A 25,011-nucleotide genomic window follows, 5' to 3' on the forward strand; every position below is an offset into this window, starting at 1 on the left:
GGACATCACACACATCCATGCCCGAGGCAGGATTCGAACCTGCGACCGTAGCAGTCGCACGGTTCCGGACTGCGCGCCTAGAACCGCGAGACCACCGCGGCCGGCGTTCATCTCTTGTTATGGCGCCGAGTTAAAATGCTGTTCTAATAGAGCGATCATGTCAGGGCGCAAGGAGGACGAAACGTTAAGGAGGAAGTTTCTGGAGAAATTTAAAGACTGCGGATGTTTGTGGGTCACCTCGTGTGACAAGTGTAGCTAAATAAATGCAAAGAATGAAGCACGTTTTCATTTTTTTTAAAGAAACCATTATAGCTCTGTGTAACACATAAAGAGAATAAAAGTCACTTGATATTCTACATTCCCGTTGTCAGGTTCTAGTGCCAATGCTTACCGGAAGCGAAATCTGACAACCGAAATATCGAAGTTGAAGGGACGATAAACATAAAATATATTTTCTTCAGTATTGTAAGTGTTTAAAACGTCGAGCCTATATCCAAGCATTCTCCTAAGAAGAGTAAAGTATGGGATTCCTTTACAAATCTACACTTGCTAAATACTTCATTTCTTATGTAACTATTGTATTTGGTAGATTATGTGTTCCACCAACACAAGCAGTCTTTCTTCTTCGACTTTGATATGATTTTTTTCAATTTATAGGTCATATTTTATGCTAAATGCATAAATAAATTAATAATGTTTACATATATGTCCTTTGTTTTATTTGTCTTGGTTTACCATTATCTATTTGCTCAGATTTCAAACTGCAGGTTTCAGGAATAATTCTAGTTAATAGTTGTGGGATAAAAAAGCACTGAAGTTGAGGTCCTCTTCACTTCTGCCAGTGGATAGAAACCTTAATGCTGCTAACAGCCTCTCTTTGCAGCTCACGTTCTTGCCCATTACTGTATCCTTTTTCGTTAAGAGTCATTTGATGATGTTCAACAGTTCCGAAATTCATGATTCATCCAGTTTTATATAGTTACGAAAATCATCAGATCACACGTACTTAAGTAACGGAACATGGGTGAATTTTTCTCCTTGCATTTGTCACTTCTTTGTCCACAGCATTCTATAGGCTATGTTTGGTCTTTTTATCTCTAAAACAGCAAGAAAAACCAACGTTTTTGTTTATGTGTAGAACCAAGCAGTATCTAGCAGAACATGGAAGCAATGAACTTAAGATAAACAAGCCATGAGAGGGGGGTGCTGCAATATCTGGGTGCAGTCGCACGAGACTTGTGTAGGCTGCCAGGAATTTGGTTGGTTGGTCAGCTAATAAATTGGTGCATATGTAGAGGCACAGGGTATCTTCAGGTGACAAGTGACTAACGTTAAGAGGAAATACTAGTGCAAAGAAGTATGTAATCAACATAGTGGAGGCTGTCTGTGCTTACAGCCAAAGAGACAGCATATTCTACAGAAGAAATACCGCGACAACGGTGAACAGTGAACATGTTTTATACTGACAAAACAAACGAGCGTGGTATAGGATAGTGGTAGTTATGGTATCAAATAACTACGACATATCGTCCAGTTGTTATTGTTCAGAAGTTACTCTCAGAAGCGAAGTTACACTCAGTATGACAAACAAAGATTTGATACATATGACTGTAACAAATACACACAAATAATCTAGTACCATGCAATCTATTGTATGATGTTGAGAATAGAAGGCACGTTTTGGAAAAATCAGTTTAGGGGATCAATCTTCATTTGGTTTAATACACCGTTTACTATACATAAGCTATATCCAGTAAAATCAAAAATCATTTGTATATGTGTGCTGCACAAATTTTGTAAAACAGAATGATGAGATAAACGTTACAGAATAATCTTACTTTTATTTAAAATGTTTGCAGTGTAGTGAAACGGATCTGTAATAACCCATGTCATGGTACTACAATTACGATGCTTCTCTGTTTCGTTTGTCAAGTCCCGCAGATGACGTTTCCTTGTCATGTGCTTGAGCAGTCGTTCAGCTCTTGGGAAAGGAATACCTACGAACGTCTTTTTATTACGTGTGTTATTGTCAAGAAGAAGGTTTACCCCATAGTTCACCGATTTCAGGAACATTAGCCAAAATTTTCAATAACCATATAGGATAATAATAACGAAGAAAAGCTACAACATAATCTTCTGATACAGATACGTGGATGACATAATTTGCACGGTAGATGAATACAAAAATTGAATACAACAACGACACAAAGACATAAATACTGTCCTCAAAAACATAAAGTTCACAATACAAGAAGAACAAGACAACTCACAGCTTTCTAGTCATAACCATAAATGAAGACAGTAACAGATACACATTTGACATATACAGAAAACCCAGAACAAGTCACACTATCTTAAATGCAACGTCAAACCACCCTCAGAATCACAAATACATGATAAACAGACTGAACACGATCCCCTTAAACACTTCTGATTACCAGAAAGAGCTACCCATTATAAAACAAAGAGTATTAAAAATGGACACAAAGAGACAACTGAAGGGAACAAACTAAAGGGAAAAATAGAGACACAAACAATGGCAAAATCTTCCCAAACCACATCAACACATACAAATTGCACTACCACAAAAACAGGGCATACAATGACCTACCACAAAAATTCACTAATAAAATACGTAACATATTCAAGAAACAACTCATACACATTGCTTACAAATCGAACACCTCAATACAAAAGCACATCCCAAAACTGAAATCAAAACCAGACGGATACCAACAACCTGACATCTATGAACACAGTTGCAGATCTTGTAAAAAAATATACTTTGGAATGACCGGCAGGACATTCGACACAAGATATAAAGAACACACCAGAGAATTTAAATACAGGACAAACCATCCCATATTTGCATATCTTCTACGACAAGATCACCATAGGCTATGCAATATTAAAAAAGACATGAACATCGTAAGAATCAGTAAAGACAGCCACCTCCTCCCACTCCAAGAAAATTTCTACATAAACAAAGCATTAACACAAAATAAACGTTGCTCAATGACCAAATAAATATTGGAAACCATACTGCATATGAAATAATTGATGACATTACACGAAAAAGAAGCCCATTCCATCCTTCACCTTCTCCCACTCTCCCACACAACCGCGCTCAGTTTCATTTCACTTCTTGCTCTACGACTTCTCCTCCAACTCACAGTCCATCACACTAATATACACTTATATCCTCTCATGATGACTTCCCGCTCCCCCCACTCACAAAAAAGGAAATGCGGCACTATTACTTCACGACTCTTACACAGTACATAAATACACAGCAACATAATTAAATAGAATTACACACATACAACAAACCGAAAAACAGTATGAATGAACCACAAACTAGAGGCAATGTTATGTTGGAAACACTACAAAACAGAAACCACAATACCTACTTAGGAGTATAAAACCGAAAAGAAACAGTGGTGTGCGAGTGTGCGAAAAAGTGTGATGTGTAAAACATACCAAATGCATAGTTCTGCAAAACGTTTTGAAATGTCTTTCTAACCAGCAATGCTGTAAACCAGTCCCTTGCTGTAATATCAACACACGTCCAAGCACTAACACAATGCATTTTTTTTAACGTCTTACATATTGTGCATATACTATGAAAACAGAAACGTGTTCACTGAAATGAAACCCTACTATATACTTAATTTGGAGACCTGGTGTCTAATTTAATAACATGAGAATACAATTACAAATATACAGAAAAACATCGTTAAAATATTATGATAACATTAGTAGTAATCCAGGCATTACAAAAGAATACAAATAAACAGTGTTACAGAAATTATGACATAAGTATATAAATAAAAAACAATATCTTTCGAAACATTAACATTGAAAACAGAACAGAATAAATAATGTCTAAACATCTTTACAAAGTACAAAAACATATTATTAATGGAAATTATATTTGAGGGTAACAGTATTCCTCATCATGGTGAATGCAGCTTAGTATCAGATAAACACATAGAGACAGGAAGAACATAGACACACAAGGGTAGACATAAACACATAGTGGAATCACACAAAAGGAAAGGACAGGGTTTGTTTTCAGTGTAACGTTTGGTACTGCAGTATTTATCGTTTTTAATTTGAAACAAAATTTTCTTTACTTCTCAGAGATCTTCCTTAGTTCATCATTATTCCCAAAAGTACTATCTATGCATGCTTTCTGTATTCTATTCATATCCTATTTCAAAATAGTTACTCTTCAATGTACACTATCTTTTTGGCTAAACTTTTTCTTATAACTTCTCAAAGCATTATTTCCCTCTTCTTCATGGTTAGTTTCTTATATAGTATCTCCCCCTCTTAAGCTTACTTAAGTCTACTGAGCTCAGATACATAAACTAAGGGACGAGGCAATGCAGCAGCTCAAACATTAACACAAACAAGAACTAGAAAAAATGCAAAGTGGCAAAGCAAGCAGTAATAAATATAAATTAGCAAGAAAAGTAAATCAGCAGTGAAACTGCCTTAGCAGAGTAACACAAAGTGAAATTCCGTAGGACAATGCCTTACAAAAAGCAGCAGGAAGTGCAACAACTTATACCTAAACATGACAAAGCTCAAGCAAAAAGAAAAAATATTACAGTAAAGACAGCCATGTCTAATACCTATGTCACATCTTAACACTAGAGTGATGCATCACAATAACTTACTCTATCAAACAAGTTACCAAGCCGTTAAAAAATTATGTATGCAATTCCTGTGAAGGGAAATGTCTATTTATGCTCTCCTTTTTTTAAAAAGAAAGTAGATCATAAAATTATTATTTAATGGATCTGTAGACAGAAAATGTTTACATTAGTACAGTTATTAAATTTTATTTTAACCAATGCAGCTAGAAACTAGATATTAAACAAAATAGGCATATATATATATATATATATATATATATATATATATATATATATATATATATATATATATATATATATATAAAGCAAGGCACGAAACATCATTCACTAGCCATATGGCATTTCATAAATCGGAAAAAATTTCTCAATTAGAAAGAGAGTAGATATAATAAGTTGTATAGATGTAAGATATTTCTCATTATTTCATAGGGCATTTTAGTAAATATCAGAAATTATGAGCTCCAAAGTGTAATCATATGTTTTCAGCTATGAGCGTGTCGTATTTGCGGCGCTTTCTGCTAAGAAATGTCAATAATGAGGTGAATGACCTCTTTTTTCTACACCTTTGCTTCTGAAAGGCAAACACTAGTTTTTTTCTTTCCAGGCAACTGTCGCACCACTGGGCACCCACAGTGGATTACGTCAAGGTCAGTTACCTTTACTGAAATATTCACAACAGCGATTTCCGCTACAGTGACAGTCTCAAATAAAAAATTCACAGGTTGAAAATTTACGTTAGAAGTATGTAGAAACAAAATCTCATATAAATAACAGGGTCCAAAAATTTCCGCCGGTATTGTGATACATTCACACATGTACACACATTTCATAACTTTTAAAGTATGATTCTTGGTTTCCAATATCCTTTTTACAAACTATGGTCCCTAGCCCCTACTCATTATTCATATACATAAAATATGTACTCACATTCCTCATATAGCATCATCTTATGCATCATAAACATATCTCAACATCATAACACACATCGTCGTCGTAATAATATCATCATAGCATATCAATAAAATCTCAAAATCCTCACAGCTTCTTTCAATCATTTCAGAACAAAAAAAAATTCTCTGCTCGCTTCAGTAGTGTCATCTATCTCAAACGTATTTTAAAAAATCATGATCACATACCAAACGCATCATTCAAAGCTCTCATAGTGTCAGAATGGTTCTGAACAAATATGAACAGTTCACAATGTGCAGACAAAATAAAATTTTGAAAGTGTGAATTCACTGAAATAGTAGAAAAACTGTTTGTCTCTCTTAAATGATTTTCTGTGTTAGAGAAATATGGTACTGTTGTGTAAAATTGAATAAGCAAATACCATATTAGCTAGGGCTCCTAGCACTTGCCACACACTTAATACACGAAGTAGGCATGTAGCTCTAAGGATTAATGTGATTATACCCTCAGGTGTTACAGATTACAGCGACGGAATGCAATGTCGCACTGAAAAACTTCTTTGTATCTTTGTAATTCAAGAATCTTTCTAAAAATGTTCCAAGTACAAAAATTTAATCACTCAAATGCGTTTCCTGTAGCGCTGAACTGTGCAGATTACTGTAAGATAATTTCTGTCATTACTTGACGGTAAAAATGGGCCAAGTTTCATAGTTATCGTCGCCCATAAGCAAAGTTCTGCAGAAGCCAATGTACTTACCTCATCATAAACAAAAGTGAAATGCTATGCATATAGATATCGTAGTTATTATGCTCACTGCCGTGATTAAGAAAGAACTATATTGTAAAGTATTGTTGTGCTACAGGAAAGGCTGTCTCATTGTAGCTATACCACAAAAGTTACTACTAAAACATGTTTTACTTTTCATAAGAATGTAGAAAGCTGTGCAGATATAAAATAGATACATCGCAAAAGCAATAATGTAAATTGTGTCACTCATTAGTAGTGTCGTGATACAATCGTGTAGCTGTCAAACAAACCAAATACTAAGTCATCTGTAATCTCTCAGAAAGTACCTTAAATAAAGAATTTCTTTTCAAGTAAACCAAAATGTTGCATTAAAGTCTCATTAGCAGTATATGTTCTAAGTATGTAAGCCTTATAGTAATTACAATATCATGCAACTAACCATCAAGTATGTACACACCATAACACTGTGTCGTCTATTCACTAAAACAATGAATTCGTAATTACTGTCTAAATAAGTTCCCTAGGTTCTTGCCTGCATAGTTAACTTAAAAACATTGTTTCATATTATTAGTTTCAAAGTGTGACAAAGTGCTCTAGTAACTTGAAGTAGAAATCTTATAGCAATGACTAATTCAGAAAGCAAATTATCTCTCAATAAATGGTTTTACATGTGAAATGTGTTTAATCCTTCACTCTTCCTAGTATGCAAAGTTTCAACTTCAACACAATTATCACGCGGTATACGTCGGTAAAGAATACTGGAATTTTTCTCAAGGATAGCTTATGTTATTTTTCTCAACCCCAGCCAGCGCACGTGGCCCCCTGTGGTGGGAGTCATTGTCTGTTACGTCTTTGTTGTCACACTTCGTTACTGGGATTTGGCGATCTAACTTCTACAAATTCGCCTTGTCGAGAGGGCCCTGCCCTGTTTGAATCACGCCAATTTTGGTTAAATTCTGGTCTGTTGTTAAGATTATGTCGTCTGTCGACTTGTCGGTAGTTTCCATATTTCTTTCCTGACGGTCAAGTGCTGGAGAATTTCTCCCAGAATCCTAACTTCACGGTGGACCGTTGTGTCTGAAGTGATTCTTTCTCCTTTGATAATAATAGTTCTGGTTCCCATATTGTCAATTTCTATGATTGTCTCTGTCATAGTCATTACCACGGAGAGGTGACCTTTCCCTGTAAATATTATTACTCTGGCAACGATTGTCATATGGGTGGTGTCTGTTTTGGTCACAATATGCGATATGCGATGTAACAATAACCTTGTCGTGTCCAGTAATTATTTTTGTCGTCACGGAATAGTGGCGGATGAGACCTGTAATTGTTGTTTTCCTGGTTTCGCATCCCGCGATTGTCAGTGTCAATTTCCAGTTCTTGTAAGAGTCCCTGAAAAGATTCAATGTCGTCTTTGCAACGTCCTGCCAAAATAATGTGTCTCAATGTTCAGGACATTTAATTAAGTTAATGCGAATAAGTTCTTATGGGCTGTACTGATTTGTCAAATACTAGCTTTTGTACAAGATGTCTTCAAAATATTTTACTGGACTGGAAAATTCAGATTGTTCGAAATGTTTCCTCATTATGATGCTCTGTTTTACTCGACCTTGAGTAGCTTGAGACCAATATGCTGAGAGCAAGGCATAAAATTCTCTTTCACTGTGACAATCGCGAATGATCGAACTCATTCTTACAGCAGGTTTATTTTCCAAAATAGCCACACATAAATTCAAACTGTTCTCTAATGACCAGTTGGGATGAAAATAATGAGAGAATTGATGAAGCCACGCTTGTAGATGAATGTCGTTGCCGGAATTCTGAACTGTTTTGAATTTACGTGTAGTAATGAACAGCTTATAGTAAAAAACATCATGACAACGAATTGCATATCGGTCACTGTTACGTCGTGTCGGCGGTTCCAACTCAAAATTTAGTGCACCTTGCCAATTTCTTCCATAATTTCCAAAATGCCCGTGTTGGAGCGCGAGTCTCCTCTGAAATAGGTAATTCTCGGATTACCTGTGTCAACTGATCTTGTACTTCCTGGATTTCTTTTTTGTACTCTGTATTGATTTGATTCTGATTTTGTTCAGATTTCTTAATTTGTTCATACTCTTCTGTGTCAGTGAAGGCTAGCTGTCTTGTGTCATTCAGATCATCTACCTTCGTAGATCAGTTAGTGAACTGATTCGAAAGTTCACCTACTTTCTCCGATAGTGAATTGATTTCCTTCGTGTGTTTTTCTGAACAAAATTTTAGAGTATCTACTGTGTCCTCCAAGCTTTCCTGAGTTTTTGAAAGTTGCGTCACCGAATCGGTAGCTACAGCTGAGTCAGTTTTAGCCCGCAATGTGTCGTGATTTTCATGAACAATAGTTTGCAGTTCTTTTACAGCTGCTTCGTGATTCTGTAATGCATTTTCATGACGCAAAAAATTGGGTTGAAAATGATTACAAATTTGTGTTTTTATGTCATTACAAACTTTTTGACTTTTGATTTTAAGCAGTTAAACCTTCAAATGGTTCAAATGTCTCTCAGCACTATGGGACTTAACTTCTGAGGTCATCAGTCCCCTAGAACTTAAAACTACTTAAACCTAACTAACCTAAGGACATCACACATATCCATGCCCAAGGCAGGATTCGAACCTGCGCCCATAGCTGTCACGCAGTTCCAGACTAGTTAAACCTTCACTTGTTTGTTCAATCCTGGTGTCTAACTTTTGAAGATTTTGTTCCCTTGTGTCTAAATTTTGAAGATTTTGTTCTATTGTGTCTAATTTTTGAAGATTTGGTTCCATTGCGTCTACCTTTTGAAGCCGTTGTCCCATTTGTTGCATTAATTGTAATAACAATGCACTGGTGTCTCAAACATGTTCGTTCCCCTGTGCTTTTAGGTAGTGCATTTACACCAGAAGCCTTCCCATTTTGAAAAGCATAAAATGTGTCTTTACTTGATTGAAAAAAGGGTAATGACCCAAAACCTGAATGTACAGTATTTGCAAGATTTTGTCCTGTCATTTCGGATTACTGACGCGAGCTGTTGCCGACCGATCGATCGACAATACTATCCTGTTCACTAGCTGTTTCACTGTCTACTTCCTTATTTATTGCCCGCTCCATTTCCCTATGCAGAATTACCAAATTATTGCTTTGAATGTCTCTTAATTCATTACACAGTGGTGCTGATATGCTACGATCGTCGTCAGTATCATTTCTCAATGTACTTTGGAGCGTAGTGTTACGTTTTTCACACGCCATAATTATCACGTATTTCACACGGTAACACAAAAAGCTCAATTTAAAGAGCAAAAATAAGAAAACACATTAACATAGCACTGAAAATAATATCTCGTTAATTGCAAGCACGGCTGCGAAGTATTTGGTGCAAATCTACATACACGCCACAACTGTTGTACTGTACAACAATGAAAAACTACAAATACAAAGGAAATTCTCTCTATAATTACGCGCTAGCAATAAACAATAGCTACAGTAATAACACAAACTACAAGAAAAAAATCAGAAGATTCCAGGGAGCTATCCTCGGCTAAGGGTCGACATACGAAACGTCCCCTTAGAAAAATTAATAAATTACTGTGCGGATAAACCTCTGACATTATTTGCTTTCCAAACAGCTGAGCAAAACTTAACGTACTCAGACATTACTCTCTTTACTTATTCTGACCAACACTAAACTGACACACAATATTTTCAGCGCAACGCAATCTGATTTTTAAAAATCCCTACAAAAGAATAGCCCTGACTAACAATAATATATACTTTTCATCAATCACTCACAAAAATCTTCGTTACTCGAACTATTGCATCACCGCGAGCGCCACTACTGCCAGCTAAATGAAAGATTCAAACTACTGAAGGCACTAACTAGCGATAGGCATTGTTAGCAATTGAAAGATTGTGATATATGTATGACCACGTTCGAAGTCTATGAGTTCCGCGGAGCGCCCCATTTTGTTCTCTCACGATATCTAATGACTACTGAGGTTGCTGATACGGAGTATCTCGCAGTAGGTGGCAGCGCAATGCACCTAAAATGAAAAACGTATGTTTCTGGGGGTGTCTGGATACCTTTGATCATATATATATATATATATATATATATATATATATATATATATATATATATATATATATATTGCGTGTGTTATTTTCTGTAAGTCACTGTATGTCGCCTAACTTGATGTAATTATTGAATTGCCAAGGCAAATTGATCTGTTAAGTTAAATCGTCCGTTGCAGCTCCGATATTTACTCAAAATACGAGACACTCTTTGCGGAAGTTGTTCTATTGTTCTTAATAAAACTATTAAGGCCTGTGTATACAACTATAAATCCTTTTTACTCCACACAACGCAGGGAAGTTAGGATATTATAACTGATAGTAGCGAACCCGGCAATGTTCCGCAGTTGCTAAATATTTCCTTCTGTCCCCACTCTCTGTCCATCTCCTCCTGCCCCGCCCCTGTCTTTGTCCATGTCTGCTCTTCCTCCCTCCCTTTACACATCTCCTACTCCCCTCCCCCCCCCCCCCCCACACACACACAATGTCCTCCTCCCAAACGCCAATCTTTCTCCATCTCCTCCTCACTCCATCTCTATCTGTCTCCTCCTTCACCATCTTTCTTTGCATTTTCTCCCACCCCTCCTCTGTGTTCATCTCCACTTAAACTCTCTCTCTGACCTTAAGTCTTGTTTGTTGTTAACATAAATGGAACCCAGATAGAGATATGAAAACACTTAAAATGAATTGGTAAATCAGTTAGGATCATTAATGTGAGGGGTACAGGAGAGATGTGCAAAACTTCTGGGTCAGAGAGGACGGTAGCTTCACTGACAGTGTTTTGCATAGTTTTAATCCATAACCAGATAGGGTTGCAAACCTTCAGATGACACAGTCGATAAGCTATAAAAACAACATTCCTGTTTCCTCTTAAAACTGAAAGTGGCGAAGAAAACAAAACAGCACAGTACTGTGTACACAAATTTTGTTTAAATTTATGTAGAAGGAGCAAGAATATATGTGGAAGAGACAATTTGTCTAATGGTTAAAGTGCCCTGGTGTCTAATTTAGAACTGACTCTGAGAAAAAGAAAGTAACAGCACATTTTCACAGCACAGCTTTTCCTTTCCCAGAGTCAGATTTAAAAGAAAAAATATGCATTGTTCTTTAAAAAAATATACAGCCTATGTGTGACCGAATGTTACCAGAACATTGGGAAATTATATTTATTCAACATATATATCAAAAACATGTAACCTATGTCTCTCCAAACATTTATTAGAGAATAGCGCAAAAATTTGAAATAAATCAGTCAAGAACGCTTCGAACTTCTTGCTAACGACTTTTATACTTGTTAACAATTTTTATAACACATACATTAAAGATGAGATCAATTGAATTAAATCGAACAATTTTTTCCCCTTTTGATAGATGAAGAGTGTTTACAATTTGACAACAGCTTTCCCAAAGTTCTCGCCTCTCAGCATGCCGATGAAGGCTTTGGGAGTATTGGCAAAGCCGTGGCTCACAGTTTCCCTGTACTTGAGTTTCCCCTCTTTTACCCACTGCTGCAGTTGGGTGATTCCCTCATCCCAGCGGTCGTGCCATCGAGTATAGGAGCAGGCCTCAATCCGAAGTTGATTGGCAAGAAATGTGAACGGCAGGGTGACCAACTTTTGGGACTGAGACTCATTGTACTGAGAGATGGCACCGATAACGGTGATGCGACCACGGTAGCGCATGTGACTCATGACCTTGGTGCTCATGTCGCCCGCCACGTTGTCGAAGTACACGTCGACACCATCTGGGGCAGCCTGCTTCAGGGCGGTGGACACGTCTATCGTCTTGTAGTTAAACACGTGGTGGAAGCCCAGCTCCTCTTTTAACCATTTCACCTGAGAATAAGAGACATATATCATAGCAGTACAAGATGTTGGTTGAACCTGTTTGCTAAGTTGCTTACTTATATCAGGCTTATATTAGTTGTGAAAAACAATGAATTCCAGTATTGGTGTAAAAAATATATTCTTATAAAACGATAATTACGGTAGGTTAATAAACACAGTAAATTACCCGCGGAAAAATGCTCTTCTCGGAGCTCAAAAATATGTGCCTCTTTAAAAGATTTTTACAATAAAGTGGAAATCAGTTGCTTCAATCCTCATTGCCCATACCTCACCAAAAAGTTTGGAATTTCAGTATATTCACCCCATTTTAACACAGAAAATTATAAATCCCTCTAATCAGGGTCTCTTCATACTTCATATCCATCTCACTACGACTGTCTGTATTTGCCTGTTTCCCACTGTATCCTTTTTCTCCCACTGATTTACACAATATCCCACTGCCACAGTCTCTTGTTACACTGTCACCTTTAGTCTTTCTTGCGCACTGCTGTTGTGTCCACCATACCTCAGCAGCTCAAAAGTTCTGGGGATGCAAATTAATATTTCGCATACACCCCGAATTTAAAATTTCAGTTTAAAATATGCGCTCCCCTATACATACTTGTTAAAGTTTGCCGGTCCAGGGAAGTGCAGATCTGCCACCCCACTAAGTCTATGTAAGGTCTCCACTCACCTGTATTTTTCGTTTCCACTTTCTCCTCTCTCTTTATTTCCCACTGCTTCTCTCTCCTAACATGTCTCTTTTACTGCCACTGTCTCCCAGTGTCCATCAGTATCTCCTCTCTCTCCTTTTGATTCGCGCGCCTACTGTCTTCATCCATCTCTCCTCCAACATCACTGTCTCCACTGTCTTTCTGTCAGGCTGACACTATCTCTCTTCCACTGTCACCGTCTCTGTGTTATTCTCTTTCAGCGCAAAAAAGTGTGACTATGTTCCAATGCCAAAATTTGCTATGAGGAAGGCGGAATGAGGATTCAGACACCTGGTTCCCCACTTTTCTGAGTCTTTTAAGAGGAATATACTCACCTTTTTTGTGCCCCGACATGAGCACTTTTCCCCAGCTTGCGTACTTTTACCTGCTAAAGTAGTGTGTGCTGCTTATATACAACGAAATCTGTAGAACAGTGAAGTTTTGACTATTTATGTCTATCGATGGATTCAAATACTTTGATACATATCAGTAACAAATTAGTACAAATAATATAGATTAACACATAATTGTTTGATTTTCATTTTTTCTGCGTGGTTTGGTCATAAATCGCAGTTCAACGAAAACTTGCGGCTTATGATTTGTGTCTTAAAAGGGTAAAAATATTATAAGAAATAATTTACTAAATTTGCAGTCTCTACAGATTTAAATAATTTTTGGGAGTCACTTTAAGACACTTTTTGCCCAAATTTTTGTCACTACACTATCACTTAGGGCATACATTTTTATTGGTGGGAAAATACTGACTAAAAACATAGTTAGCCGGCTTACAGAAACAGAGAAAAATTCGTAAGTTATTGGACCAACGGGAGCATTCGCTGGACTAACCCACAGGACCAACCCTCCTTAGAGATCAATGAGAGCTAAGAATTCTTGAAAAGTACATCTCACGAATGAGTCCATCGTCCCCCAGTTGTCGCCTGAAGATGAAAGCATGTCTCATTTCCAAAGGGTCCTACGGACTCAATACAACCCAACAGAATGCTGTATAGTAATCTGAGTATGTATTTGTCAGGAACAATCTCCAATGAACTAACAAAAGACGTTAAACAGCATCTGAGTGCTAGTATTATGTAAGCACATGTTGAGATTATTTGATGTCACCTCTTTCTAATGTCTACGTTATTAGATCTGGCCACCACTCACCACATTTACTTTTCTCTTAACCCACAGGTAAGTTCTCTGTAAAATGTTCAACCAGTGCCCAAATGCACAAACTTGTAGTTTTTTGTGCCATTGTTGTTGTTGTGGCCTTCAGTCCTGACACTGGTTTGAAACAGCACTCCAAGCTACTCTACGCCTTGCAAGCTCCATCATCTCCCAGTACCTGCAGCAACCTACTACATCCTTCTGAATCTGCTTAGAGTATTCAGCTCTTGGTCTCCCTCTACGATTTTTACCCTCCACGCTGCCCTCAAATACTAAATTGGTGATCCCTTGATGCCTCAGAACATGTCCTACCAACCTTCTTCTAGTCAAGTTGTGCCACAAACATCTCTTCTACCCAATCCTATTCAATACTCCCACATTAGTTATGTGATCTAACCATCTAATCTTCAGCATTCTTCTGTAGCACCACATTTCAAAAGCTTCTATTGTCTTCTTGTCCAAACTATTTATCGTCCATGCTTCATTTCCATACATGGCTACACTCCATACAAATACTTTCAAAAATGACTTCCTGACACTTAAATCAATACTCGATGTTAACAAATTTCTCTTCTTCAGAAACGCTTTCCTTGCCATTGCCAGTCTACATTTTATATCCTCTCTACTTCGACCATCATCAGTTATTTTGCTTCTCAAATGCCAAAACTCCTTTACTACTTTAAGTGTCTCATTTTGTAACCAAAATCCCTCAACATCACCCACCTTTGCTGTCTCTGACAGAATTACAATGTCATCGGCGAACCTCAAAGTTTTTATTTCTTCTCCATGGATTTTAATACCTACTCCGAATTTTTCTTTTGTTTCCTTCACTGCTTGCTCAATATACAGTATGAATAACATCGGGGAGAGACTACAACCCTGTATCACTCTCTTCCCAACCACTGCTTCGCTTTCATGTCCCTCGACTCTTATAACTGCCATCTGGTTTCAGTACAAATTGTAAATAGCCTTTCGCTCCCTGTATTTTACCCATGCCACCTTCAGAATTTGAAAGAGAGTATTCCAGTCAACATTCTCAAAAGCTTTCTCTAAGTCTGCAATTGCTAGAAACGTAGGTTTGCCCTTCCTTAATATAGCTTTTAAGGTAAGTCGTAGGGTCAGTATTCCCTCACGTGTTCCAACATTTCTACGAGGTCGGCTTCTACTAGTTTTTCCATTTGTGTGTAAAGAATTCGCGTTAGTATTTTGCAGTTGTGACTTATTAAACTGATAGTTCAGTAATTTTCACATCTGTCAACACCAGCTTTCTTTGAGATTGGAATTATTATATTCGTCTTGAAATCTGAGGGTATTTCGCCTGTTTCATACATCTTGCTCACCAGATGGTAGAGTTTAGGCAGGACTGGCTCTCCCGAGGCCGTCAGTAGTTCTAATGGAATGTTGTCTACTCCGGGGGCCTTGTTTCAACTCAGGTCTTTCAGTGCTCTGTCAAACTCTTCACGCAGTATCGTATCTTCCATTTCATCTTCATGTACATCCTCTTCCATACCCAGAATATTGTCCTCAAGTACGTCGCCCTTGTATAGACCCTCTATATACTCCTTCCATCTTTCTGCTTTCCTTTCTTTGCTTAGAGCTGGGTTTCCATCTGAGCTCTTGATGTTCATGCAAGTGGTTCTCTTATCTCCAAAGGTGTCTTCAATTTTCCTGTAGGCAGTATCTATCTTACCCCTAGTGATAGTCGCTTGTACATCCTTACATTTGTCCTCTAGCCATGCCTGCTTAGCCATTTTGCACTTCCAGTCGATCTCATTTTTGAGACATTTGTATTTTTTGCTTGCTTCATTTACTGCATTTTTATATTTTATCCTTTCATCAGTTAAATTCAATATATGTTCCGTTACCCAAGGATTTCTACTAGCCCTCGTCTTTTTACCTACTTGATCCTCTGTTGCCATCACTACTTCATCCCTAAGAGCCATTTCACTCATAAATTTAAGATTAGTGTTAGCTGGTGTCACGCATTCGCCCCACACAGCGTCATCAGTTACACACAGTGAAGGGTCAGAGTTTATGCAAAGACAAAAAGTTGACAGTTTAAGACAACTTTAATATTTTTCAGTATTGATACTAAGGTCATCTTGCCGAATTGTTTAGACTTATCGAAAAATATAAAATACAATGCACATGCATTGTGTTGTCAACAACATCGACAACCATTTGACTTCCTGCTTTGTTTACAGCTACACCCTTGCCCACTGTGCACTACAAGCTCCTCCACGATTCCATCTCCTGATGATATTCCTGCCAAATGTTACCCTCTCTAATGGACACAAAAGTTACAGGCAGGTTGAACAAAATGTAAATACCTACCTTAGCGTCAGATCCAGCGAACCCGATGACAGTGCATCCCTTGATGAGGGCTATCTGTCCCACTATGCTGCCCACAGCGCCTGCAGCGCCGCTCACCACGACCACCTCTCCCGCCTTGGGCTGGCAGACCTCCAGCAGTGGGAAGTAGCCGCTGATCCCAGGCATGCCCAGCACCCCAAGGGACAGGGATAACGGCAAATCCCCCAGGTCTGGCACCAGCATGGGCGGCGACAGGACGACGGGGGGCGGAACGTCGGGCCCCACATCAGCCACTGTGCGGTCGCGCCACCCCCAGTAGGCCACGATGTGTCGCCCCACTGGGAAACCTGCAGCCCGGCTCTCCACGATTCGTGCTACCTGTGGGCAGACCTCACTGTTACACCACCACACTGATACCATAACACAAAGCACCAGCACAAGTGACGTCGTATGCTGGTGGCATGGCATATTGGGTCCCACTTCACCCACCATGTGGCAGTACCTTGCCTATTTCTCATTTTTGACAAGTGAACGTATGACTAAATGTGCAACTGTCAACACATAAGAAACTTAAGAATGCGTTAATAAGACATAATATCGAGACATACAACTTCCTACCCTAAGCACACCGATAATACTACACCAGTATAGTTGATACTGACCTCAGTATCCTTAGCTTCTCATAAGTTAATCGTAACAGTTAGCCCCAATTGATTACCTTCCTAATATGTGACCTAATTCTTCTTCCCTGGAACGGCTACGAGAAAAGGAACTCCACTCTGATCTGAGTAAAGCATCTGAAAACTACCCTGATGTATAAATGCAGATGTCGTATATTCAACTGGAACTTACTGTGACCCAATCCGTACACAAAGTTCGAACCAAAATACCCAATACCCCAACACTTTCCAAACTAATGTAATATAACTGCCGCAATCTAAAAATGGCTACCAGAAGTGTATACATACCTAGATCAGCCGATCACAAGTGACCCTGCCAATTTTTAATATCCTGAAGACATTATGAATGCTGCTTCTCTCTTTCAAGAAATCTTGACTAAAACTACCTCTCACCAAGCTCCTTTCACTCCATGAAATCTTGTAATTCTCCGAGAATCTCGTCGTCTCCAGAGGTGATTTAGTTTGAACCACGAGTTGGACACGGTACACGTCACCTGCACTTCAGAGACAGATGGGTAATTTACTTAATGCTAAACGAACCTGGAAATGGCGTAAGTCATGCAGGTATACCCAGTCCTCACTAACTATAATCTTCAGTAAGTACTCCATTAAATATTGGAAATCTTACCATTCACAACTTGCACCACGCTGTCTATAGCTTGCAAGTCATCATTTTCACCTTTACAATCTTATTAAAGCCTATATTTTGCTTTCTATCTTCAAGAACTGTAATTAGACATGAAAATCCAAATTTGATCTCACCTGGCCCTCATATGTCTATAATGGCATAGAAACATCCATTACCTGCTTAGCTACTAAGTTACAATTTATAAATCCCATAACATGAACAAATTTAGATGTGTCAATACAGCACGTGATATTGAAGCCACTATCGGAAAGAAACACAACACAGCACTCGTCTGGTGACTCTACGACATTCCCTCTCGTTAAAGAATCTAGACTCTCCTTCGTATAAACCGCTGCATGCCTACAAAACCCTGTACTTTGTATTGGTCATTACCTCGATCCTCGGTCAAACTGAGAAATTTCCTGATTGTCAAATTTAAAATGGGTTGCATTCAAATTTATCTTTATATGTTGAAGTTCATTCATCTTGTTCATTTCCTGTACGAACGCCAGAAGAAGTTTAGCATCTCAGACTTCCTATTCCTATCCTTGTGTGGTATTCTGGTCACCTACTCAAGCTCTTTTTCTATAAGCTTTTAAGCAATTATATTTGTATAACTATGTTCTTTATGACAGGCCAACCATCCAGTTTAACAAGCAATATCACCCTCTCTCAATTTTTGCATCAAATTGCGTGTGTGCCCCATGGAGCCACACTGTCACCACTCATTTGCTTTGTACACACAGCTGGTATCCAAAAATCACCACCGATCCCACCCAATTTACAGCTGCTATATTATCCAAACGATGTCGCCTCTTTTGCCATACATCCAACCCTCCATTCATTTCATAGATATGTCCATCTCAACATCTTCATCTTGTGCTTGAACTGTATCCACTTATCCCTCAACCCAGGAAGAAACTCATCAGTTACTATAGGAAAGACTACCGAAGAATACACTCCCGAAGACTTCTACCTTACAAATCACAACCGTCCAATCCACGTAACTAAATCAATGAAAATATCTTGATTTAACACTCGAACAAAAGCTAAATGGGATCTCCAATTATGAGGGTAAAACGAGAAGTGGTATAACCAGATTTTCCAGAAGATTCACTCAATGGAAGAGGGATCAATATAAATTAATGTATGTCTCAGCTTATACGTAGATACTCGACCTTTTCTGGAAAAACGACGGTCAAGCTAATTTATCTGTCTTTAAGAGAGCAATAAGTTCCACCAAAGAGGTGGCACACTTTTGTACCCTATGTTCGAAACCAGATTAGTATTTTTAGTTTTGTTTTCATTTCTCTAACCGTGTTCATAGAAGATTACTATACGAATGTTTTCAAATGTACAATCAATTGACTTTGTCCGTATTCATCTACTAATTGTAAGTCTGGTGAATAAATAAAAAATAATAAAAAAATGAATGAGACAATTATTTGAAATTGTTTTCCGTGAAATTTCTGTAGTCAATCTTGATTCGTAATCAAATCACGACCATCTCTCACGCAACTAGATTCTCCTCCAGCCCAACTTCCTGTCAAGAATTCATCTTTGCGTAGTTCACTAAAACATATATTTATATTACTTTCACTTCTTCAGCGCCAAGGTAGCTTAGAGACAGTTTCGTTGCTGCTAGCTCGCACTCTAGAGAACAAACGGAAATGACTAATACGCAATACAAACAAAATCTGAAATAAATTCGCCGACTGCGAATCCCTGATGTCAGATATATTAGGTACAGACATACTACGCCATGTCTATGATTCCCAGTCAGCGAATTAATTTCAAAAGTATTTCGTACGACTGTCCGTTGTCAGCAGTGTCCGTTCTTTCAGAAATCCATGTAACTAACACAAAAAACTTATGAAACCTACAGGCTACCTGTTCGCTGATAACCGCTACCAAATGTTGTTCCAAAAATTAACGGAATTAACAAGCATATTAACAACTGCAGCGTTTTCTTCATAGCCTACATGATAGATGACAGCTGCTCAACAGTCAATAGACTACGTTGTTATTGCAATATCGTTTTACCAAAAGTGAAAGGAGAAGCTACAAAATTCAGCAAACGACGCAAACAAAACGAATACAGACATCTAAATAATGATCTTGACAAAAGGGACAAGGAGTAGCTAGAGGCTAAATAGGAGGGTTGTTCGGAAAGTAATGTCCGATCGGTCGCGAAATGAAAACGACAGTGAAAAATCAAAAATGCTTTATTCTTAACAGTTAATGACTAACAGCTATCTCTCAATATTAGTAAGTGTAACCTATGCGTTTAACAAGGCGAAAATTCCCATTAATGTACGAGTACAAAATAAATGCTTAATCTTTTGAGGCGGTAACATCCGTCAAGTATCTGGGTGTGACTATTCGAAATAATCTCAAATGGAATGATCAGATTACACAAGTAACGGGTAAGGCGAACTTTAGATTGTGGTTTATTGGTAGAATCCTGAAGCGATCTGTAGTTCAACAAAGGAAATAGCTTACAACACGTTAGTTCGTCCAGTCTTAAGAGTATTGTTCGTCTGTATGGGACACTTACCAGTTGGGTCTGATTCAAGAGATTGAGAAGGTCCAAAGAAGAGCGGCAAGATTTGTGACTGGTACATTTAGTCATCACAAGAGCGTTACAAATCTCATAGAAAGTTTGAAGTGAGACACTTTTGCAGATAGACGGCACGCTAAACGGAAGGGACTGTTCACTAAATTCCGAAATCCTATCTTCACCGAGGATGTAGAGCATATATTATTACCACCAGCTTTCAAGTAGCGCAATTATCACCATTCAAAGATAAGGGAAATTAGAGCTCGTACTGAGGCGTTCAGACAGTTGTTTTTCCCTCGCGCGATCCGCGATTGGAACAGGGGGGGTGGGGGGGGGGGTGGGGGGGGGGAGGTGGTTGAAATATGACTTTGGTGCGAATTGTGCCCTCCACCACACACTGCTTGGTGGCTAGCGTAGTATATATGTAGATGTAGATGTTAGATACACCTTACAGCTACCTCTCTAAATAGTCGCCACTCCGACTTAGAAATTTGTCGTGGCGTTGTACAAACTTTCTAGCATCCTCGTCACAGAAAGCAGCCGCCTGTCCTTTCCACCAATTCTCTACGCTGTTCTGCCTTTCGTTATTTGTGACAAAATGTTATCTTCGTTGCCAGAGGTTCATTTGAGCAGAGATGAACAACTGAGCCAGTCAATTAAGGGCTGTATTGTGGGTGATCAAACATTTCGCACAGAAAACGTCGCAATAGCGTCTTCATTCCCCCTGCAGAATGCGGCTGAAAATTGTCTTGAAGAAAGAAAAAAGCGCATGGCATTTATGTTATGTCCATAGTTTCAGGCGAAATCTCTCACCCGATCCACATATTTTGCGAGAGACTGCTGTTTTAGGCATTTCTACGAGATCACTTTGGCTCCGAACTGAAAAGAGAGACGTGGAGCGATGGGCAGGCACACTAAAGACACTGCCCAACACATCTCTGCAAAGTTCCATCGAATTTTCACAGTGGTTTCCATTTCGGCCTAAGTGGACCTGACTTTCCAAATATGTCTCGTACCAAAGTGGTTAAACATGCATAACTTTAGAAAAATTAGATGCTACATATAGAAAATTTGAAGAATCGGTGTAGAAAAGAGTATTTGATGAATATGGGAAGTCAATGCTAAGTAATGAAGGGAAAGCTCCAAAGTCGAATACGTATGTAGGTGGACTGTATACACGGAAGAAACTTGAAGACAATATGATGGAAGGTGAAGGGGAAGTGAATGCAGATGAGATGAGGGAGGCGATACTAAGAGAACAATTCAAAGAAGACCTGAATATAAATACGTGCAATAGGCTATATTTCCAGAATCATTAACATCCTTGGAAGAATAAAGCACGATTAAAGTATTTCACTTGGTATACAGGATATGCCCAAAGAACGAAGATGCTGACAGGTGTGAACATTACCGAACCGTCAGTATAATAAGTAGTGGTTGCAGCATATTAACATAAATTGCTCAGAGCAGAATTTAACAACTGGTGGAAACCGACCAGAGAGAGGATGAATTAGAGCTCTTGAGAAATGCAGTAAAATGCAGAGCAATGTTGACCATGAAACGTATCTTAGAAAACGGATAGTAGAAAGGTAACATATGTTTATTGCATACGTAGATTTAGAAGAAGCATATAACAGTGTTGACTGAAACACACCCTTTAGAATTATGAAGTTACCAGGAATGAAAAATAGATATTCAAATGCTTGACTCGATGTAACAATGGTTGGGAACGGAGTGAGACAGGGTTGTAGCCTATCCCTGATGTTATTCAATCTGTATATTGAGCAAGCAGTAAACGAAACAAAAGAAAAATTCGGAGTAGGAATTAAAATCCATGACATTGTAATTCTGTCAGAGACAGCAAAGGACTTGGAAGAGCAGTTGAAAGGAATGGACAGTGTCATCAAAGGAGGCTATAAGATGAACATCAACAAAAGCAAAACAAGGATAATGGAATGTACGCGAATTAAGTCGGGTGATGCTGAGGGAATTAGATTGGGAAATGAGACACTTAAAGTAGTAAAGGAGTTTTGCTATTTGGGGAGCAAAATAACTAATGATGGTCGAAGTAGAGAGGATATAAAATGTAGACTGGCAATGGCAAGGAAAGCGTTTCTGAAGAAGAGAAATTTGTTAACATCGAGTATTGATTTAAGTGTCAGGAAGTCGTTTCTGAAAGTATTTGTATGGAGTGTAGCCATGTATGGAAGTGAAACATGGACGATAAATAGTTTAGACGAAAAGAGAATAGAAGCTTTCGAAATGTGGTGCTACAGAAGAATGCTGAAGATTAGATGGGTTGATCACATAACTAATGAGCAGGTATTGAACACAATTGGGGAGAAGAGGAGTTTGTGGCACAACTTGACCAGAAGAAGGGATCGGTTAGTAGGACATGTTCTGAGGCATCAAGGGATCGCCAATTTTGTACTGGAGGGGAGCGTGGAGGGTAAAAATCGTAGAGGGAGACCAAGACATGAATACACTAAGCAAATTCAGAAGGATGTAGGCTGTAGTAGGTACTGGGAGATGAAAAAGCTTGCACAGGATAGAGCAGTATGGAGAGCTGCATCAAACCAGTCTCAGAACTGAAGACCACAACAACAACAACAAATGTTTGAAATGTATTTGCAATTCCGGATACGGACAGACACCAGCTGTATAATGGAATGACGACAGTGAAAATTTGTGCAGAATAGGAACTCGAAACCAGATTTCCTGCATGTCACAAACGGACACCTTACCGTTTTTTTCCTGGTGTCCCATGACATCTTTTGAGGTTCATCGATGATCCGTTCACTCCGTCTTTGTTTTTATTTCAGAGAAAATTCCACATGTCATCAACCATTTATCTAGAGCCTGTAGTCGTACATTCATTATAGTGCCGTACAGGGGAGACATTTTAATTAAAAGCTCCTTGTCCGGTTTCGGCAGATAAATACGATATTGCAGCATCTGTGTCGGTCCGAAGTACAATGTAATAATCGTTCTGATATACATGCATGTGCATCGAACTTCGGAACAACACAGGCAGTGACATATCGTATAGATACTGAAAGGTCACCTAGAACTTGTATAGAAATCAGCTGCAGTTGTAAGAGTCGAAGAACATGAGTGGGAGACTGTAACTGAAATGAGAGGGACACATGATTGTAGGCTGTCCCTCATATTCAAACTCTGCATTAAGCAAGCAGTAACAGAAGCTGAGGAGATATTTCGGAATGGAATTAAAGTTCCAGAAGGAGAAATAATGGCACTAATGTTTTCGAATGGCATTGAAAATCTGTCAAAAAGTGAAATGACTTGGTATATAATTTGAATGGAATGCATAATTTCTCCAAAATCGGAACAGCCCGCATCTCGTGATCGTGCGGTAGCATTCTCGCTTCCGACGCCCGGGTTCCCGGGTTCAATTTCCGGCGGAGTCAGTGATTTTCTCTGCCTCGTGATGGCTGGGTGTTGTGTGATGTCCTTAGGTTAGTTAGGTTTAAGTAGTTCTAAGTTCTAGGGGACTGATGACCTAAGATGTTAAGTCCTATAGTGCTCAGAGCCATTTTTTGAAATCGGAACAACTAAAATAAGGCTGGGTATAGTTGTATTAAATTAGGTGATGCTGATGAAATCAGATGATGAAATTAGAAACTAAATATAATGCTCACATTATTATGTACTGGTTGTGCTTGCAGTAACAATGAATATTTATAGAAATCACACCGATTATCTCATTCGTATTTCAATAATTTTGTAACAGGCGTAGAAGAAACAGGGAGATACAACCAGGTTTGATAAAAGCTCTGCGTGTAACAGTACAAAGCAGATCGCTTAAACACTGATCTTGTGCAGTCCTGAGTAAATCATTGACACACGCGTTTATTGTGGCACCCACCGTAAACACGAACAGACTGATAGTGTTTTGAAACGCAACGGCCAGGCAACTTCTAAACGGTGGTCATCGATGGCTGTGGAAACCTAGGGGCGTCACAAAATTAAAACGCAGAACAGTAGCAGTATGTGGCGTCACTTGCAGTATCTTCCTGTTTCCACATAAAACTTTTATGACGTCACTTGAGTGACGTCACTATCGTTGCATATGGCTGGCCATACTGAGACACTGGTTACCAGTCTGGGTCAGATAAGGAAAGAAAGCAGATCAGAGATTCCTTACCTGGGCCGCGATCATAGTGTCTCCCACTTTATGTCCGTATTTCTCCACGCCTGCGAGAACCCTCTGGAAGGGGTCAACGCTAAAGTAGACTGCCTCAGCCAGGATTTGTCCATCCTTGAGGGGTGGCAGCTCCTCCTCCTCGACGCGGAAATCCTCCGGTCGAGGCTCTCCCTGGAAGCTTCGGGCGAGGACAATTTTGCGTGCCTTCACCATGGTCGCTGGTGCTGCTCTGGCGACTCGAACGCTGGAGCTTAAATAAAACGACCGTCAAGGCCTTATCGAATTGTTGGCGGTATCTCTGTGGCTTGCGTAACTCGCAGGAAGAGCTTGCTGTGTGTCCATGACTAAGCAGTACTGGGCATTACTGGCATATTTCGTGATATGCAAACGCTCGGGCCGTTGATGGGTGTCTCTGTGCTTAACGTCGCCCACTATGTGATAAAATAGAGCTGATAATGCCCAGAGTACTGCGGAGCCTAAGAAACTTTGTATTAAGAGCTATGATTGCACTCTTAAATTCTAATTTTGACATGCAGGGTGATTATAATTAAAGT

The 25,011-nt window shown here is 38.9% G+C and overlaps 1 protein-coding gene across 2 annotated transcripts in view; it reads right to left on the reverse strand.

Annotated features, from left to right (window-relative positions):
- Positions 1–11,154: 11,154 nt before the first annotated feature.
- Positions 11,155–25,011, reverse strand: part of LOC126278559 (prostaglandin reductase 1-like) — a 108,565-nt gene continuing 94,708 nt past the window's right edge. The window contains exons 1-3 of one of the 2 annotated variants that reach the window (XM_049978751.1): positions 24,458–24,720; positions 16,446–16,802; positions 11,155–12,240 (exon numbers count right to left, since the gene is read on the reverse strand). In XM_049978751.1, the coding sequence (XP_049834708.1) occupies positions 11,788–12,240; positions 16,446–16,802; positions 24,458–24,670 (1,023 nt within the window). In that variant the 5' untranslated portion in view covers positions 24,671–24,720 and the 3' untranslated portion in view covers positions 11,155–11,787. Of the gene's footprint in view, positions 12,241–16,445; positions 16,803–24,457; positions 24,721–25,011 lie in introns of those variants that run through there. The other variant, XM_049978750.1, reaches the window with a different exon arrangement.

Source organism: Schistocerca gregaria, chromosome 6 (genome assembly GCF_023897955.1).
Source record: "Schistocerca gregaria isolate iqSchGreg1 chromosome 6, iqSchGreg1.2, whole genome shotgun sequence".
NCBI lineage: Eukaryota > Metazoa > Arthropoda > Insecta > Orthoptera > Acrididae > Schistocerca > Schistocerca gregaria.